This window comes from Carcharodon carcharias, chromosome 14, assembly GCF_017639515.1.
Source record: "Carcharodon carcharias isolate sCarCar2 chromosome 14, sCarCar2.pri, whole genome shotgun sequence".
Taxonomy (NCBI): Eukaryota; Metazoa; Chordata; class Chondrichthyes; order Lamniformes; family Lamnidae; genus Carcharodon; species Carcharodon carcharias.
The window spans coordinates 30,633,111-30,653,296 of NC_054480.1; the positions used below are offsets into that span (position 1 = coordinate 30,633,111).

Consider the following 20,186-nt stretch of genomic DNA (forward strand, 5'->3'; position numbering starts at 1 on the left):
ACTGAGTCACTGCAGGAGGGTCAAGGTATTCAACTCAAAGGCAAACATCTTTTGGAATTTATTCAAATGCGAATTTGATTTGTAGCTTTTTTGAAATTAATACTGTTATTTAAAGTTGCTTGGGGTTTTGTTGCTTTCTGGAGGGCATTTCTCAGCCTGGTTGGTGAGAACAAACAAGAACTGCCATGTAGGATGACATTTGAGTTTAGCTCAGCATTTGTGACAATGTATTATTTTGTACTTGCTCAAGGATACACCTAAGCTTAAAGACTGCTGTAAAATGTAGTGTGTCATAGCTACTGTTCACTTGTTCCCTTACTGATTAATAAATGTGCATGTAAACCAAAGCCTAAGTCATAGTCTTCCATGTTACTATGTCGCATTCTGAAGAATATTGAGGATCATGTGAAGTGCACATGCTAAAATTAGCAAATCATAAAGAGGGTTCTCTATTCGATCCCCGGCATGCTACCTAGATACCATGGCAAATTTTGTGAGCAGAATGCAGGTGATTATTTAGTATTTGGATTTGACTTAAGTTCAGGGGTTGGATAGTTTAGATGCCTAGAGTGTGATGCAAAATGCTGCCAGCAGCGTGGGTTCAATTCCTTACCAGTTGTGGTAGTTAATGGAGGCCTGCCTTCTTACCTTGCCCCATGTTGATGTGGAGTGGTGCCTTTCAAGCTATATAACCAATTGTCTCTTTTTGATCGAGAGAGATGCCTATTGTCCTTCTTGGACTATGGCTAATTACCAAGTTCGTGTGCCTTTAATTGCGCTGAGCACCCTGTCAAAGAACTTGTGCACAATGATACAGAGCACGAAGGAGTCCAACTCTGGTTTGTGTTGGGTCATTCAGTAAGATATTGAGACCATGGAACCAACTGTGCAGTAAGCAGTCACTTCTATGAACACAGTATTGGGTCGTACAGTAATCGAGATTAAGGCGACTGCTTTACTGGGGTCTCAGACTGCTGAAATCATGGCTTTGAGGTCTAGCATCTCAAGCATCTCATCCACCATTCAATCCATGAAGGAGAGAATGGATAGGAGTGTGGAAAAGGTAACAGGTACTTCTGGAGCACCATTGACTCTTTCACTCTGTTCTTGCACAGAGCAGTGACAGTGTAGAGATGCAGCCCCATGACAGTGCCATTGACTGCATGGGAGTGCATGATAGTACGCCTGTTCCCCTGCCAGCCAATGCACTATTCACACACAAGCTAAATATAAAAGGAGTCTGTATTTTGTCTTTTAGTTGTTATGGGTGTGGGTCTAACAGCTATTTTATTTCCTAATTGTTTTCATCCAGCTAAATCATCTCCTTGTTCCCTGTTTGTTCAAAACAAGATACTCCAAACTAATGTTTACTAAATTCTTATTACTCAGGTACTATAAGAGCATTTTTAAAAAACAATTTATATTTATGCATAAAAATATCAGGAGGAATAAATCCGACAATTTATATGTTGAGTATATACATTATATTCAGTTAAATTCAGATGATGACGCAAAACAAGTTAAATGGTTTGACATGTTCAGGAAATGTTAATTTGAATAAAAGTGGTTGCTCTCCAGTGGCTTGGTTCACGATGTTAAAGCCAATGTAAAATGGCACCATACAGAACTGGAAAGGCCCAGGTAGATTCTGAGTGTGTGCCACATTTCCTAATGATAAATGATAAACTTCAATTAGATTCTGGGTTAAAGTTAGCCAGTGTCTCTACCTAAAATTCAAACAATTCTTCTGGAAAGTATTTGCATGGAGAATGGGTTGGGCTTGACTGCAATATCCATTGTGATTAACTCCTCAGCCTTTCACTGTCTGACACATGATAAATGCCCAGTTAAGTATGGTGTCAAGAGGAGGAGGGAAAAGGTTACTGCCAACCATGGAATCATAATTCCCAGCATGCATCAGCTGATCCTACAAAAAGAAAAAGTGAGGTGGCAGGGAAATTATTATATTGCAAATGTCTTTGTGTTAATAGACACCTAATCCAGGCAAAATACTCATCATAAAATTAGATTCCATTGAAAAGATCCAAGTTTTTTCAACTTACATATAGTGAATGTCTATGCCTGTTTTTTCAATAGCTTCAAATGGATAGAGTCTCTGATCTAAATATATTTGTGTTTGCCAATTATTATGCATATGCTTTGTTCACAAGTACCATCATTTTGTTTACAGACTCCTCATAGAGACAGAATAGAGTTTACAACTCATCTTTTTTTCTGAAATAAAGCCTACAAATCACTATTGCCGATATTTAACTGATGATGTTTGACGCATTTCTATATCACTCCGCTATCTTAACATTGCTATGTTAACCTGTTTACTTTTAAGAAGTTTATGATTTTATTGCAATAACAGTGTCCTATGGATGTATTCATCCACTAAAATCAATGCTTGAAATTCCTATGCCAATATACTTTGTTAATTGTTTGTGTTGCTTTAATGTTTAAACATTGAATAAATGAGTGAAGGAAGGAGCTATAGCACAAGGTTTAGTAATCTGTTTTCAATTTTATTTCTATTGAAATTCCAAAATTCATGACAAAATAGTTCTGAATTAAGCTCTGAGGTTCTGAATTAATCAAGTGTTTGAAGAGATGTAGGAGAATATGATTTAGTTTTTCATCATCAGGACTTGGTCATAAGCTTTAATGAAGAACTAAACACCTCCAAATATATTTACTGGTATTGCATGATTTTCCTATTACAACTTCAAGGAGAAAACAGGATAGAAACATTGTGATTTTCGAACGCACTTTTAAAATTTGGCCCACAAAAACAAATCATGGCTCGAAGCATGTTGCTCTGAAGTGTAAATACTTCTGACTAAATATGCACCACTCGAGGGCACTGTCACAATAGCTACATCAGACTACATACTTTTTGACACCATTACCAAATGGCCTAAGACCCATGTGTTGCATTTAATTTTGCATGAAGTCTTTGCAAATCTAAATTTGACCTGGTTTTAAATATCGACCACATGAAGCAGTTTTATATATTTACACATTGCTGTCTCTGAATCATGGATACCAAAGATGAAAGAAGGCAGCCTACCACCACCTTCTCAAGGGCAACTAAGGATAGGCAATAAATGCTGGCCCAGCCAGCAACACCCACATCCCGTGAATGAATAAAAAAATTAGATAATGAAGAAACGGGAGCCTTAAAATAACAGATGATATTCGTGGATGAATGGATGAATACTTACCACATCACAGGAATATTTTTTCCTATTTTAGTGGAGAGCTAACATTTATTTTAAATTAGCGGAAAAAGGAATGTCCAGTAATATCAGTAATAACAACTTGTAAGCTACCCTGTTTTAATGCATAGTCAGGTTGGTGGGGTTAGCTTTTGGGCAGATGTGCAGGAAACCAGGAAGCTGATCCTTTTCAAGGTCTCATTTAAATGGAACTGTTAAATTCCGGGTGTCAAAAAGCTGAACACTCCACCAACAGGTATCTCTGTTTTGGGAGTGGGGGGTTGTGGGCGGGGGAGGGTGGGGGAGGGTGGGGGGGGGGGGGGGGGGGGGGGGGGGGTGGGGGGGCGGTGCGGCGGGGAGGTGAGGAAGCGGAGGTTCATAATGGTGAAGATAGGACGAGCCCGGAGTGGCAGTAGCAGAGATTATTTCTGTGAAGTCCAGAGGAGCGCACCTGTTCATTCTGGTTCTACAAAAACAAAATATAATACTTAACAGTAGGGCGATTTTCTCCTATATAGTCGGTTAAACTGGGCTGAAGGGTGCACAACACATACTGCAATCAATTCTGTTATAAAAAGGAAATTGCAGTCCAGTGTACTTTAGAAGACACCAATTTGCACATTGAAAAGGTATACTGACTAAATAGGTCACCCCTTCAGTTGGCTAGCAGTCGGCCCCTTAATATGGTGCAACCGGTGCATAACATTAATGGGGTGATAATCCTACCATTTTGATGTTACATGGTGAGATAATGTCAATTTAGCCACATTAGAATCAGTCCCAATGAGTCTACATTTTTTCTTCATGTTATCAGTTTTAACTCCTAATGAAATGCAGTTTGAATATTCTCTCAAATAAGAAGTATATAAATAATTTCGATTTTATTTCAAATTTCTGTTAACAGAAATGCGATTATTTCTTGTTGTTCTACTGAAATTAGAATTGCAGGATTCTAACATAATGTCTAATTGTACATTAATAAGTGTTTATCTCTCTTTTTGCCTGCTGCCTTCTTCCATAACTAATTTGATCTCACTTATTGATGGATTGATGAAATACAGTATCAACAGATCAAGAAGCATCCAATGCAGTAATAGGTGAGACACTGCCTAATTCTTTAGTGCTTATTATACTTGTGTATCCTACTAATCAGGTCTGTTGTGAGAATAGTTTGCACCCAAAGTTATGCTGTATATTTCAAAGGCAAAATAGCATTGACTATGTAAACTGTGATAGTGCAAGGTTCAATGTGGGTGTTATTACCCAATAATTTAGGTGGTAAAGAATAGCCAGGATGGAGTCTTAAGATGAAATGCTGGTTTAGTGTTTAATGCAGGACATTATCTGGGTAAAGGAGTTGAAGCTAGGGCTAAGTATGGTCACCCGGAGTCTTGTTAAACAGCTCATTCCCACATAAAGTGCCTACTATTGCTCATTAAAGAGGCCACATGGCATTTTGGTGGCTAATGCTTTGACTAACCATCTCTCCTAAGAGTGAACAGCCACGCAGGAGTAAACACAACGTTGATGTCAATTCAAATCTTACTGAGAGGGATGCTCATCATTACATCTTTGTTGTTGGGGCTGAAAATACATCGGGAGACTTTCTAAAACACTTCGTCAATGCCTCATCAATGCTTTATCAACATTCATTCCAGAAATTCTCTGTTGATTTTACCTAAAAAGACTCGATGGGCTGGATGGTCTACTTCTGCTTCTATGTCTTATGGTCTTATTGGACACCTTATAGGTGTTTGGACAAGATGAGGGTCACATGAGGCTGGGAAAAACTGCCCCAGGAACAAGAGACAAGAGAGTGAGGTGACATTCTATCCCTTGCAGGTGCAAGGGCAGGTCTCCTCTGCCATATCCCCTTCACCAACTTCTCCAGTGCTACATCAGAAAAAGTGTGCACCATTTTCTTCAAACTCTGAGTGTGCCAACCAGAGCTTTATTCACTTCAGTCAAAGTGGATGCAAGGAACCCACATATACTGCTACACATAAAATGCAAAGAAATCACCAGGTGAGTTCTAAACATGCAGGTTTCTGGTTTGGCATCTTCAGACAAGTTCAAATCATTGTAATTACCAATTAGAAGCAAAACTGTATGCTAAATCTAGAGTTTCAACCAGGCTAGTCGCATTAATACTGCACCCATTTAGCACATGTTTTCACACTTTGGTCAAAATAACCCCCAATGTCTCATATAAAATTGCCTCCTTTCATGTAGCAAACAGAAACCCTTTACATTTCTATTCTAAAATCTATTTCATTGCATGTTTAACATATTTTATTCTAACAATCATAGAATGGCTGAAAATAAACCAGGAATCAATTTCATCATAATCAGCATTTCTTTCTCATTCATTTCTCATGAACAACAGTGGGTTAGCATCACAGAAAAATGGAAGCTATATTTGTGAATTGGTGACAGGAGAATACATGATTCTTTTGTTTCCTGCTAAAAAGTATGTGGAAAAATTCTAACAATGGGCCAGACACTGAGCTCATTCGTACCTATTTTTTGAGCACTACAAGTGCCCTTAAAGCTCCATAATAATGTCCGCAGTGCATGTGCACACTTCCCTTAGTACCTGTCTTCTGTATGCCGTTGTCTGTCCTAGAGCTCCTATGCAGTGCTAGCCTAATGGGTGCCGCATGGTCAATAAACGTCTGCCAACTTTCGTTGTAGGACACTTAACCTTTGAGGACTACTTCAAGCAGCTGCTGTCTCAGCATAGGCAGCAGCAGAATGGGCTGGTTGGCTGGCAACAGCATGGGCAGGGTTAGGAGGACATATGCCGCCTTCATGCGAGCAGGATTTTGCTTTACAGCCTCCTGAAGCTGGCCAGCCATTCAATAGGATCATGACTGAGCCTAAGAGGGCAGCAGGTTCATGCTCCACGGAGCCACTGCCACTCCCCTGGGGCAGCACCTCAGCAATCTAGTAATCTGTTTGAGGACAAATTGCTGGACTGCTGTGAGACCTTGTAATCCATGGCCTTAAAGGGAGCAGCCGGCGCTTGCATGATAGCAAGCTGAGCTTCCACTGCAGCAGTCAAATATTGATGGCTTTGCTTGGACTGTAAATGGAAGCCACTACATCATTCATTTAGATGCAGCATCATGATTGGGTCCACAAGTATGTGACTGGAGTTCCATGCTGGAAAGGACGAACTTCAAGATTTGCATGAAGCTCTGTGTTAAGTCAGTGTTGGTCTTCTGTATGCTCATGGACATTGATCAGAGGCTTTCTGGAAGGCTTCCCAATGCACCAAGCATTTTGTTGTTCATACCTATCAGTATTCTTCTGCAAACTGACCTAACAAATTACTCATTTGCATTCTTTGCAAATGGAACCCATATGTGACCTCCCCCACTAGTGTGCTGACACCTGCACTAGTCTTGACCTTTGCCCTGGTTGTGGCCTACTCATACACCTCTTAGAAATCCCACTTTAAACCTGTCCACTAAGCCATGCACGGTGTCAGAATCTGAGCTGATGGTTGCAAATGTGAAATCAAGTGTCGGGGCTGTGTCTTCATTGTCACTCTCTTTTGATGTTACTCCACTGCCTGGCCAGATTGCAGCCCCCCACCCCCCACCCCCTTGCATATCTGAAAGAAAAAAGGCACAAGGGTAAAATTGCAATGTGGAGATGGGTGAAAGTAAGAGGTACTTAGATCATCTGCATCTTGTATATTAGAACTCTGTAATTAATAGAGTCCAAGCTGTCAGTGGGGTGAGGGGGAAGTGGGGTGTGAGAAGGAGGATTAGGTATGAGGATACTGCGACCTTCAATGGTTTCCATCCCAACACTGGCCATGGCCTCAGCAATGGCAATCCCAATAATGGCCAGCACCATCTCCTCCATGCGGATATACAGGCGCATCTGTCTCCTCCACTTAGCTCCTGCCACTTCCAGTTACGCACCACCTTGCTCTGCGAGTGGGATGGATGTGGAAGGGTGATGCAATCGATTTAGCTAAAGCACTGTCATAGTTGAATAGCTAACTGTATTTGCAACTTGTGAGATGTGGGCATGAGGCTTGCAGCATTGCAAAGTGTGTGAGGGTGAGGTGAATCATACAAATGTTAAGTACAAATCCTGATTAATAGAGGTTGTTCATAGGTGAGTGAAGGGGTGTGGTGATTTGAGCAATGGCTGAGGCTAGTGGTGTGGTGCAGTTAATAGGATATGGCATTTGAAGATACGATCACTGAGCTTGGCCACTCATGTGAGGTGTTATATTGTTATATTATTCCAAAATGTTTTAGGAACTACATTGTCATGAGTAGGTATACATTGATATCCAGAATGCCACATCACTCACTACTGTATTACGGTCTGTGTACCAAAACAATGATGTATCATTCACAGCACATGCTGAGATCTGGAAAAACACACTCGATGAAAGCTCCATTGTTTGTGTCTAATACTGTGATTATTTTGAACTCCCGGGAACCAGACATGACATGGTGGCAGCAGGTGTTTGTGGGTGAAACCCAAACATTGTAAACAAAATAAATGCTGAATTAGACTGAGAAAAATCAATCAAAATTAGTGCCAGAGAGAGAGAAAGAAAACTGAGTGAATCATGTGAAAACAGGATGGCTGCCACTGCAGCAATGAACAGTTCTAGCCCATGACTTGGGAGGTTGACGAAGTAGTAGAGGCATTTGAGAAGTTTAAACAAAAATGTAGACTGACATTCAGTAGTTTCAGTAGGCCAAGTAGGTTGAGTTCAGAAATAAAATAGGGGCAGCCACACTGCTAGGAGGGAGGGAGTTAGAAGAGCAAATATGTAGACAGATTCCTGAGTGCAAAAACAATAGATGGTAATCAATAGGGTTTTCAACTACCCTATTATCAATTGGGATACGAACAGTGTGAAGGGCACAGAGGGTGCAAATTATTGAACTGCATTCAAGAGATATTTTTTAGCCAGCACATAAGCCCAATGAGACAGGGTGCAATTATAGATTTAGTCTTAGGAAATGAAACTGGGCAAGTGGATGAAGTAGCAGTGGGGGACCATTTTGGAGATAGTGACCATAATATAGCTAGATTTAGCATCATTATAGAAAAGGACAAGGATAGAACAAGAGTAAAAGTCCTAAATTGGGGGAAGGTAAACCTTACAAAACTGAGAGGTGAGCTGGTGAGAGTGAACTGGATACAGCTACTAGAAGGAAAAACTGTGTCAAATCAGTGGAAGGCATTCAAAGGCGAGATTTTATGGGTACAGTGTAGACATATCCCCACCAAGAAAAAAAATGATACTCCCAAATCTAGAGACCCCTGGTTATATAGATGCATACAGGCCAAGTTAAAGCAGAAAAAGAAAGCTTATGACAGTCACAAAAGACTTAACACTGTAGAAAGCCTAGAGGAGTATAGAAAGTACAGGAGTGAAGTAAAAACGGAGATTAAGAAAGCGAAGAGAGGATCCGAAAAAAATATTGGCAGGTAAAATCAAAGAAAATTCTAAGGTGTTTTACCAGTTCATTAAGAGCAAGAGAACAACTAAGGAAAAGGTAGGACCAAAAATAGAAAATGCTGGAAAAACTCAGCAGATTTGGCAGCATCTGTGGAGAGAGAAACAGAGTTAATGTTTCGAGCCAGAATGACCATTCTTCAGAGCTTTCCACAGATGCTGCCAGACCTGCTGAGTTTTTCCACCATTTTCTGTTTTTGTTTCAGATTTCCATCTGCATCTGCAGCATCAGATACTGCATCTGCAGTATTTTGCTTAAGGAAAAGGTAGGGCCTATCAGAGATGTACTTGGGAATTTGTGGGTTAATACAGAAGATATGGGCAGGGTTCTCAATGAGTACTTTGTCTCTATCCTTACTAAGGAAAGGGATGATACAGACATTCTTGTTAAAGAGGAGGAGTGTGAAATATTAGACACAATAAGCATAGTGAGAGAGGAAGTAGTGGAGGGACTGGCATCCTTGAAGGTGGATAAATCACCAGGTCCAGATGGATTGTATCCCAGGCTGCTGAAGGAAGCCAGAGAGGAAACAGCGGATGCTCTGAGGATCATTTTCCAATCCTTGCTAGACACAGGCAATGCCCCAGAGGATTGGAGGCCTGTGAATGTTGTACAATTATTTAAAAAGGGTGTGAGAGATAGGCCAGAAAATTATAAGCTTGACAGTCTGACTTCAGTGGTGGGCAAATTATTGGAAATAATTCTTAGAGACGGGATAAACTGTCACTTAGAAAGGTGCAAATTGATCAGGGATAGTCAGCATGGTTTTGTTAGGGGAAGGTCGTGTCTTACTGATTTAATAGAATTTTTTGAGGAAGTAACAAGGACGATTGATGAGGGTAGTGTAGTGGATGTTGTCTACATGGATTTCAGTAAGGCATTGGACAAGGACCCACTTGGCAGAGTGATCAGGAAAGTGAGATCTCATGGGATACAGGGGAAGGTGGCAGGTTGGATCCAAAATTGGTTCAGTGACAGGAAACAAAGGGTAATGGTCGCTAGATGTTTTTGCGAATGGAAAATGGCTTCCAGTGGTGTTCCACAGGGCTCAATGTTGGGGCGCTTGCTGTTTGTTGTATATATTAATGATTTAGACTTAAATGTGGAAGGTATGATTGGAAAATTTGCAGATCACACAAAAATTGGCCATGTAGCTGATAGTGAAGAAGATAGCTGTCGACTCCAGAATGATATCAATGGTTTGGTTGAGTGGGCGGAGAAGTGAGAAATGGAATTCAACCTGGAAAAGTGTGAGGTAATACATTTGGGGAGGGCAAACAAAGCAAGGGAATACTCAATAAACGGGAGGATATTGAGAGGGGTAGAGGAAGTGAGAGACTTTGGAGTGCATGTCCACAGGTCCTTGAAGGTGGCAGGACAGGTGGATAAGGTGGTCAAGAAAGCGTATGGAATGCTTTGCTTTATTGGGCGAGGTATTGAATACAAAAGCAGGGATGTAATGATGGAACTGTATAAAATGCTGGTTAGGCCACAGCTGGAATTTTATGTACAGTTCTGGTTATCACATTACAGGAAGGACATAATTGCTCTGGAGAGAGTACAGAGGAGATTTACAAGAATGTTGCCAGGGCTTGAAAATTGCAGCTATGAGGAGAGATTGGATAGGCTAGGGTTATTTCCCTTAGAACAGAGGAGGCTAAGGGGTGACCTAATTGAGTTGCACAAAATTATGAGCGGCCTAGATAGGGTAGACAGTAAAAACTTATTTCCCCTAGCTGAGGGGTCAATTACCAGATTTAAGGTGATTGGCAGAGGGATTGGAGGGGATATGAGGAAAAGCTTTTTCACCCAGATGGTGGTGGGTGTCTGGAATTCACTGACTAAATTGTTGGTTGAGGCTGAAATGCTTAACTCATTTAAAAGGTACCTAAATCTGCATCTGAAGTGCTGTAGCCTGCCAGGCTACGGACCAGGTGCTGGAAAGTGGGATTAAAATGAGCAGCTAGTTTATTTTTCATCTTTTTTCAGACATGATGGGTTGAATGGCCTCTTTCTGCCATAACTTTTCTATGGTTGTAAGGTTCTGAAAGGCACGAATGAGTACTCATGCGAGGTCCATGAATTTCTTGCAACACTGTGTCCAGGCCCTCAGGCCTTCACTCCTCGCTTTAACACCCATAGCTATATCTGTTCCCACTGCCTTTTGAATGTGTTTGGAGGACCTCCTGGTCTCTTGTGGATATTGGACCTGCCCATTGGATCTTGTCTATTTTCTACCTACTCCACCAAACCTCCAGAAAACCTTGGAGCTCGCCCTATCCCATGTTCTTCATTGTCTCCCAGCTCAGCTTCACTTCCTGCACAACTGCCAGCACCTGCTCCAGCCACAATGCACCTCCTCCTTTAAGGGTGCATGCTAGCATTAGTTGGTGCCAGCAAGTTAGCTCTGGCTGTGTGCAGTACTCATTCATACAAGCTGGGAGCATGAAGTTGGTTTACTGCTTTGCATTACGTTGAATAGGCATTAATTACACATCACGATCCCTGTGCCTGTTTTCACCGGCTAGCACCCAATTTATCTTCCATTATATTTTCTGCTTTTTAAACAAAAATAATTATGCCACAGCTGCACATTTGCTTTTAAGTGCAGTCAGCTGGAGACCTGTCACGTTATGTAAAATACGTTAGTGTATCTTCTCTTTGAGCCTCCATACAGCCTTGTTCAATTGTTCTGCTCAGGATGGGGGAGAGCATGACTGTACCTTTAAAACCTTCCTGTCAGGTGTTTGTTGATGCTGCCTGAAGAAACATGTATCAGGGCTCTTTAGAAATTGACTTTTGCTGTACCATTTTATTATGTCTCCCATCATTAGCAGTAATCAAATGCTGTTTGCATTATTGGTCACAGTAGTGTTAAGCCACAATGTTGAAAACAGGTAACCAAAAACTTATTTTTGAATTACAAAGGAGAAGCATTCTGACTTTTGAGTAATACATCAATAATAGTTTAATTCAGTTTGCAGTTAATTGCAATGATGCTGAGGCGATAACCATGAAAATAGTAGTTTTAATTACTCCAAATCACTCAGCCAACCATTGAATAGGTTAAAGCTGCAGTGATTAGTTGACATATATGCATTGTTCTGCTCTCTAAGTGTCTAATTTTCTAATAAGAGCACATCCGCCACCTTAACAAAGCACAAAGCAATGTCAGCTTTCATGCTGGCAGACATTAGGCACAACCCCAGAGAGAAAATGCATCTTCCTTGAAGAAGAGAATCATTGTGTGACTCACATTTTGGCTGTGTGTCAGAAGGACTTATGAAGTTGACAGCAGCCAGCACCACAAATAATAGAATTGCAATCTCCATAGCCACGATGCTATACCCTCTAGCTTCAGACCTGTAGACAGCTAACACTGAAACTGGTAGCAGAGTTTGTGGGCCAACTCTTGACACATTACTAGCCTCTGTGGCATAGCAACAGTTTCTACTGAAGCTTTCACTGCACCTAAATTGCAATGACTGAACAATACAGGATTCAATATTAGTACTAATGTCCTTTGACTACTTACCCACAAAACTCCTATAGCAACACAATGCAGCAATTATATTATGCAAGCTACTCTAAGGCACTGGAAAAACGACAGACTTTTTTGGTTTTATTTCAGATTTCCATCAATCACAATTTTTTTTCCTTTTATCTCTAAGGCACAGGTGACCTGGGTGTACTTTTATATAATGCTACTTTTTTTAGATGTGTTTGTAATGCAGAACTTGCTGTTTATCGAGATATCCTCAGATTCATTTAATCCTTAGGCTTCAAATCATGTGTTCTTTCTTAAAGTATTTTGATGGAGCGATAGAATATGATCTCCCATTGGGCAGTATTTATTCAAGGTTACAGGCTAGACAGCTGGCAAGAGCCCTGCATCACCTCATTTGGGGAAGGTCCACTGGTATTAAGGGCCTCTCAGACCTTCCCTGGCATCAAGCACTCCGGGGACTGAAATCCTGCCCCCTGAGAGTTCCTGGCCAGTCAGAAGCTGGCAGTTGCCCATTGCAGGCAGCATCACTGGAGGTGCAGTGGCAGCTGCTGACAGTGCACCCAGGGAGAGTCCCAGGATCAGGGAGGGACCCGAGGCCACAGGTGAGTTAGAGCAAGATGGGTGACACTGGGGAGGGGGTCAGCAGCAAGGGCAGGGGGGTGGTTCTCAGCAGGGCCCACTCCCTTCACGATGATGGGTTCCTCATTCAGGCATCGGGTGCCTTTGAAAGAAGGACCCATCACCCCCCACCGTACTCCTCCCCATTGGAGCCCACTGACAGTGCCCACAGGGTCGGCTTTTCAGGTTTCTCACATGGCAACTGTTCCACCCACCAGTAGTTGAATACCAGTGGTGGTGGAATGAAGCCTACTTGAGGGCCCTAATTGGCAGGGCAAGAAGGCTGTCCTCGGGCTTTCCAGCCCCAGACTTAATTGGCACAGATGCTGGAAGGCAGCGGGGTCCCCACCCTATTAAATGCCCCCTACCTCCAAATTCTCCTCAGGGAAGAGCATTAAACTCCACCCAATGTGCAGAATTTAACTGCTTTACAAATGACAAATCCGGATTTCCAAAGTACCAAACCTTACAATTGCAAATTTGGAACTGAAACTCAAGCCAAGCAACAAAGAAATGTAATTTTTTTTTACATATGGGTCACCCAACATCAGATCTTTGTTACTTCCTTCAATCCAATGCACAAGCTGATTGTACTTGGGTTTCCTTATGGGGAGTCTGCAATCCAACATATAGCTATGCTATTTCACTGTCAAGGTGGAGCTGTGCTTATTTTAACCTGTCTTTGTGAGGTTAATGCTCGGACACTCACTGTGGAAAAGTGCCCAACTGGAGATTATTGAGAGAAGTATCTGTAGGTTTGTGGCTGGTGTAAATTGTTCATTAATGCCTTTGGGCAGAGATCATTACATCAAGACCAGAATATCCATCAGGCAATGACTGACTCATTCTGTTTTTTAAAGCTTTTTACACTTTGAAATGTGATAACAGAAGTAAGCTACATATAGGAGTTGTAATATATATTATATATATAATATATATATATATATACACATAAATATACATAATTAGAGAAGCAGCATTTTTTAGATATTGTAAAGAGGAAAATAACTGACACTAAACTGGATTGACAGTTCTCTGGTAACAAAACTACCTTTTAATTGATGCATTTAATTCATGCCTTGGCCTCTCAGCCATGCAGAATGAAATTTGACATTTGATATATCAGTGGATCATTTCTCAGTTAACCTATGCTCTTCATAACTTATCCAACAAACTGATTCCTCATATACAACCGTGTGATAACTGGTTATATTGCTGGAGCATATGATTATTGCTGTTTTCTTTTTCATGAGTTCTCTGCCTAAAGACAGTTCCTTGGCAATTATTTGCCAGACCACGGCAAATAGCCATGATTTTTATAATGGGTAGGGTGAGGAGGCAGGCACTGAATCTACCTCTGCTGATACAGGGCTCCAACCCCAAAAGAGAGAGGGATTAAATTGAAGCAGGAAATGTGTGATTATGACAGATATCAGCAGATAACACAATTGAGAACCAGGCCTATTATAGAATGTCCAGAGGGAAATTGAGAAAGCAAATAAGAGAAGCAAAGAGAGGCTATGAGAAGAGCTATGTACCTAACACAAAGGGAATCCAAAAATCTTCGATTGGCATATAAATAGTAAAAGTTGGGTGGGGAGAAGGGGGGCAGGAGGAAGATTGGGATGGGTTAGGGGCCTAAAAGGGGATTTATGCATGGATGCAGGGGCATGGCTGAGGTATTCAATTAATACTTTGCTAAGGAAGATAATGCTGCCCAGATTGTGATGAAAGAGGAGGTGCTTCAGACATTTGAAGCGTTTAAAATTAATAAGAGGTATTGGATAGGCTGTCTGTACTTAAAGTTGATAAGGCAACAGGACTAGATGAGATTCATCCAAGGATACCAAAAGAAGCAAGAGTGGAAATTGCAGAGGCACTGGCCATAATCTTCCAATCTTCCTTAGACTCATGGGTGGTACCAGAGGACTAGAGAATTGCAAATGTTACACCCTTGTTCAAAAAAGGATGTAAAGACAAGCACAGCAACTACAGGCCAGTCAGTTTAACCTCAGTGGTGGAGAAGCTTTTAGAAATGATAATTTGGGATAAAATTAATAGTCACTTGGGCAAATGTGGATTAATTAAGGGAAGCCAACATGGATTTGTTCAGGGAAAATCATGTTTAACTAACTTACTTAAGTATTTTGATGAGGTAACTGAGAGGTTTGATGAAGGTAATGCTGTTCAAGTGGTGTACATGGACTTCCAAAAACCATTTATAAAGTGCCACACACCAGACTTGTGAGCAAAGTTAGAGCTGATGGGATAAAGGGGACAGTCAGATGGACATGAAATTGGCTGAGTGACAGAAAACAGAGTAGTAGTAAATGGTTGTTTTTTGGATTGGAGGAAGGTTTATAGCTGAGTTCCCCAGGGATTGGTGTGAGGATCCTTGCTCTTCCTGATATTTATTAATGACCTAGACCTTGGTGTACAGGGCACAATTTCAAAATGTGAGGATGATATGAAACTTGGAAATATTGTGAAGCATGAGGGGAATAATGTAGAACTTCAAAAGGACATAGACAGGTCCATGCAATGGGTGGAAAAGCGGCTAATGAAGTTCAATGTAGAAAAGTGTGAAGTGATTAATTTTGATTGGAAGAACATGGGGAGGCAATATAAACTAAAAGATACAATTCTAAAGGAGGAGTAGGAGCAGAGGGACATGTGTGTGTTTTTGCCTAAATCATTGAAGGTGGCAGGACAAGTTGAGAGCGTAGTTAATAAAGCAATTCTCGGCTTTATTTATAGGGAATAGCGTACAAAGGCAAGGAAGTTATGTTAAAACTGTATTAAACACTGGTTTGGCCTCAATTAGGGTATTGTGTCCAGTTCTGGGCACACTTTAGGAAGGATGTGAAGGTATTAGAAAGAGTGCAGAAAAGATTCATGAGAATGATTCCAGGGAAGAGGAACTTCAGTTGCATAGATGGATTAGAGAATTTGGGACTGAGCTACTTGAAGAAGAGAAGGTTGAGAGGAGATTTCACGGAGGTATTCAAAATCATGAGGGGCCTAAACAGAGTGGATAAGGAGAAACTGTTCCCATTCGTGGAAGGATTGAGAACCAGAGGTCACTGATTTACATTAATTAGCAAAAGCAGCAACTGCGTCCTGAGGAAAATCTTTTTCACACAGCAATTGGTTATGATCTGGGGTGCACTGACTGAGAGCTTGGTGGAGTCAGGGTCAACTGAGGCTTTCAAAAGGGACTTAGATCATTATCAGAAAAGGAAAAGCTTGCAGGGCTACGGGGAAAAGGCAGGGGAGCAGCATTAGGTGAACTGCATCTTCAGAGGGACAGCACCGACACATTAGGCCAAATAGACTCTTTCTGTACTGTAACCAATCTATGATTCTATGTGTTAATCTGAACCACGCACTAGTCTTCGAGCCAACTGAGTGAATCACTAATCCCCCTCCCCCATTCCCTGTCAATACTGCTGTATTCACCAAATAAATGTGATCTTCACCCAAGACAACTCCCTGTCTGCTAACTTAGACCAGTATCGTTGAGCAACTTTTATCAAACAAAGCCTAATCCCTTGATTTAAATCAAAATTAAATGTGCAAATAAGGTGCTTTTAAAAGTTCCTTTTCTTATCTACATATAGTTCTACCTTAGTTGTCATTAAAAAAATTGTCAATGGTGTTATGATCTCGGTTGAGAGCAGTAACTTTTCTTTTTAAAAGGAAGAAATCCAAAATCTCAATTATTTACTGAAAGAATTAAGTCACAAGATTCTATCAGTGACAAAAAAAAGAATTTTTTTACCATACAAAAGTCAAACGAAGCAAACACTAAACACCATCTTGGCAAACCACTTATGGTCTAAAACCCAGAAGCAACATAAGTTAAACATGAATTTACAAGCAAATTATGGTTGATTATAAACTATAAGTTACATATTAAAATAGTTGATACTTTTAAGACAGATCTTACACATTGGCTCAGCAGTCCATTCAGCAAATATGTCATCATCTCAGTCACAAAATCTTTCAAGACTCTGTCTCCTTCATGAAGAATTTCAGTTCCTCGTCTTCTAGGCTTTAGCCTGATCCCAAGCTGACAGCAGCGCACAACCAACCTGAATTCCACGGGCATAATCTTCACCAAGATCATACGTCTGCAGAACCTCCTCAACTCTGTTTACGATAGTCTGGATCTTCAAGTAATAGAAACAGCTGCAGCCACTGTCAATTTATCTATTCTAAGCTTCTGCATCTAGCTTCATTCTTCTTCAGCCTGCCTGTACTGCACCACTGGGATCATCATCTGATCTCTGATGGCTGTGTGTCCTTTGTGCCCTTTTTATTTGGTTTCAACCAGTTTCAGTCTCCCGGAAATTTTGGTTTCCAATCTCAGTTTAGTCTTAGTTTCCTTAAAATTTGGGAGGGTTAGTTTGTTTTTTCAGTTTCCCTTTTGGTTTCCTTTTTCAATTAGAGCCTGTCTCAAAAAATACAAGCTTTAAACTATGGACTCCATCATAATGGTTTTAATAAGGATTATTGCTATTCTTGACTTTGCTATTGTGTTTGTTATGTGCCATTAATAAAAATATATGTGAATTTTCCACAAGGATGGTAAACAATCAAGAGTTGGCACTGACAACACAAGGTATGAAAGCAAACTTGTGTTTGATAAAGGTCAGCATCATCTCAGGACATCTTTCCACTTCGTCATTTTCCTACTCTTTTTACTACTACTCTGCTGAAGATATTGTATCATATTGGAATTTGACCACCCTCAAATCCTTTGCCCTGGCCCTTTTCTCAATATAGAAGCATAAAAGATCACTGGACTTTTCACTTTGAGTGGATGATCACAATTAAAGCCAATCACAATTTCAAAACTTTCTCCATTTGATGGTTACATAATGAATCATTACCAAGCATTACTGAATGGCTAAATTTTGCTACCCCTCAATGAGACTCTATGGGAGAGATCACTTATACCACTTCCCCACCACCTGCACCCCCCCCTCCCACCCTCTCACCAACTCCTAAGAATGTAAAAGGACAAAAAAAAAGCCAAATACTGTGGATGATGGAGATCTGAAATATAAACAAAGTGTTGAAAAAACTTAACAGGTCTGGTAGCATCTGTGGAGAGAGAAACAGAGTTAACATTTTGACTCTTCTCCGGAACTGTAACAATACAGGGGCATATGTCCAAACATTACACCATAAAATGTATTTACCCTCTGAGCTATTGTTTTAATGCTACAATTTAGGATGTCTCACTTTTTACACTGCTGTTATTGTAGTACTGACTGCTTCGACTTCCATAAGAATAATGTCTGATTGACAGTATTATCAGTATGTTGCAGCATCCATAGCTTCAATAATCTCATACATAAGCAATGAACCATAATACAATATGAACAAAAATATATTCAAATTTCAACTGGTGTGTCTGATACATTGTTTGTATGCATCAGAATGGCAAACAATAAACCCTAGACCAAAACATTTTAAACCTAAACTGATACAACAGTGCTTATTAACAGATTTAAATCGTTTCTTGGTGCTGTCTGGAAACAGTTTTGCAAAGATACTGTAAATCCCATTCAACTCTTTATTAAAACTGCTCTTCCAAATTAAGCCTGACTTTTCCAGTTACCAAAATAATAAGATCAGTGCCTTTTGAGGTTCATTCTTAATACTTATGGTAATTAATGTAGAAATTAATGGAGGCTCGCTACTTGCACTGATAGTTTGCAAAGCATATCGTCTTAGGGCATGATTATCATCTTAATAGAAGTATTTAAAAAGATTTGATCTTAGAAATGATTTACACTTATTTATGTCTAATAGCTTTGATGTAAATCTTTACCAATGTCTTTTTCACAGATCCAATGAGTTGTGAAATAAAGGCATCATATTAATAGCAAAAAGTTTATATATAGAGAGAGAACTTGTTGTTCAATTAAATTGACACGAGAATACTATTTACTACTTTTAAAGAACAAAAAGCTTATTAAGAGAGTATAAGAGGACATATATCTGAACCAGTGTTGCTAACTGTTCATGAAATGTGACCGTCTAATTAATATGAATGAGGTATGACCTATTTATGCCCCATAAATGCATCGTCACTTGGAATTAATCTTAATTCTGCCTTGTTGTATTGCCACTAATTAGCATTTATATGCTGCTGCAAGTAAGTTTTGACTTTAAAAAAACTGCTGGCAACATCTGCAGACAAACGCTTGATGCATTCTTTCCTTTTTTAAAACATAGGCGTTAATCCATTTAATCCTCCCACTAAAATGGTGAATAGAGAAATGCCACAAAAACTTTGTGTTTGTCTGTAAAAGATGGCAGAAGTAATTTTTAATTGTACAGTAACATGACATTAAAGTGTCAATGAACTACATACAGCTGGAGAGAATGGTGTTTGGAATTCTCTGCATGTTGTGGTGTGCTTAGCAATATGCTGTTGGAACTGTAGTTATGTATGTTGAGCATATATCACGCGAGAATCAGATGAACACCAATTTCCAGCAATTCTTATTTGGGAAATAATTTTCCCAACTCATATCAGCATATAGCCTGTTGCACCCTGCCTTTTGTAAAACTTAAGCTGTGATTGTGGATGTCCCTGAAGAGTTTGCAAAACTGGCCTTTTGGTTGGTAATTTTCTGGAGTTGCATTGCCAATGAGTAACTTTGCACAGCAAAGGTGCATATTGGAAACTCTGGAACATACTGATGGAAGATGAGAAATTACAAGACACAACAGCATTTCAGTACATTTCAGGTTATTTCATTTTTTATATAAAGAAATGTTGAAGATCTGACTATTATTGCCATGGATTTACAAAGTAAGAGCAATTCCATGTGTATCATATCTCGGAAAATTGTGGGCAAGGAGGGGAAAAATGTATGGAGTTTATAAGTTCAGTTTTGACAACTATGTGCTAATTTAGACACATTAAGGGGGTAATTTTCTGACTAACCTATCTGGTCTGCTGGCAACATCTATCAGAGAGATGGGTTACATGGCAAGTTACTTTATGGTCGTTCATTTAACTTAATGGAAAATTGCTATTGGCGCAGAAAATTTTGTGATTTCCCATTTTCCATCAATAGTTTTAAACTGTTATATAAACTAGCAGTAACTCTGTTCTGTATAAAATGTTTCATATGCACTTAATTGGCCTGTTGCACTGCCTCTATCTCCAATGGGTTATACACCCCATAATATTCCAGATAATTCGAATATTCATTTGTTTCTGTCTGTAATCTCTACCATTAAATAGAAAATCCTGTAAAGCAGCACAAAGGCAATGATCAATTTTCTTGGCCAACTCTTTCCATTGTTACTGCA

General features: G+C 40.1%; 1 protein-coding gene across 1 annotated transcript in view; it reads left to right on the forward strand.

Annotated features, from left to right (window-relative positions):
* ptprt (protein tyrosine phosphatase receptor type T) overlaps positions 1 to 20,186 on the forward strand; it is a 1,444,026-nt gene that overhangs the window by 1,244,397 nt on the left and 179,443 nt on the right. Inside the window, exon 17 of the mRNA XM_041204432.1 lies at positions 4,283 to 4,318. Within this exon, the coding sequence (XP_041060366.1) occupies positions 4,283 to 4,318 (36 nt within the window). The remainder of the gene's footprint in view (positions 1 to 4,282; positions 4,319 to 20,186) is intronic.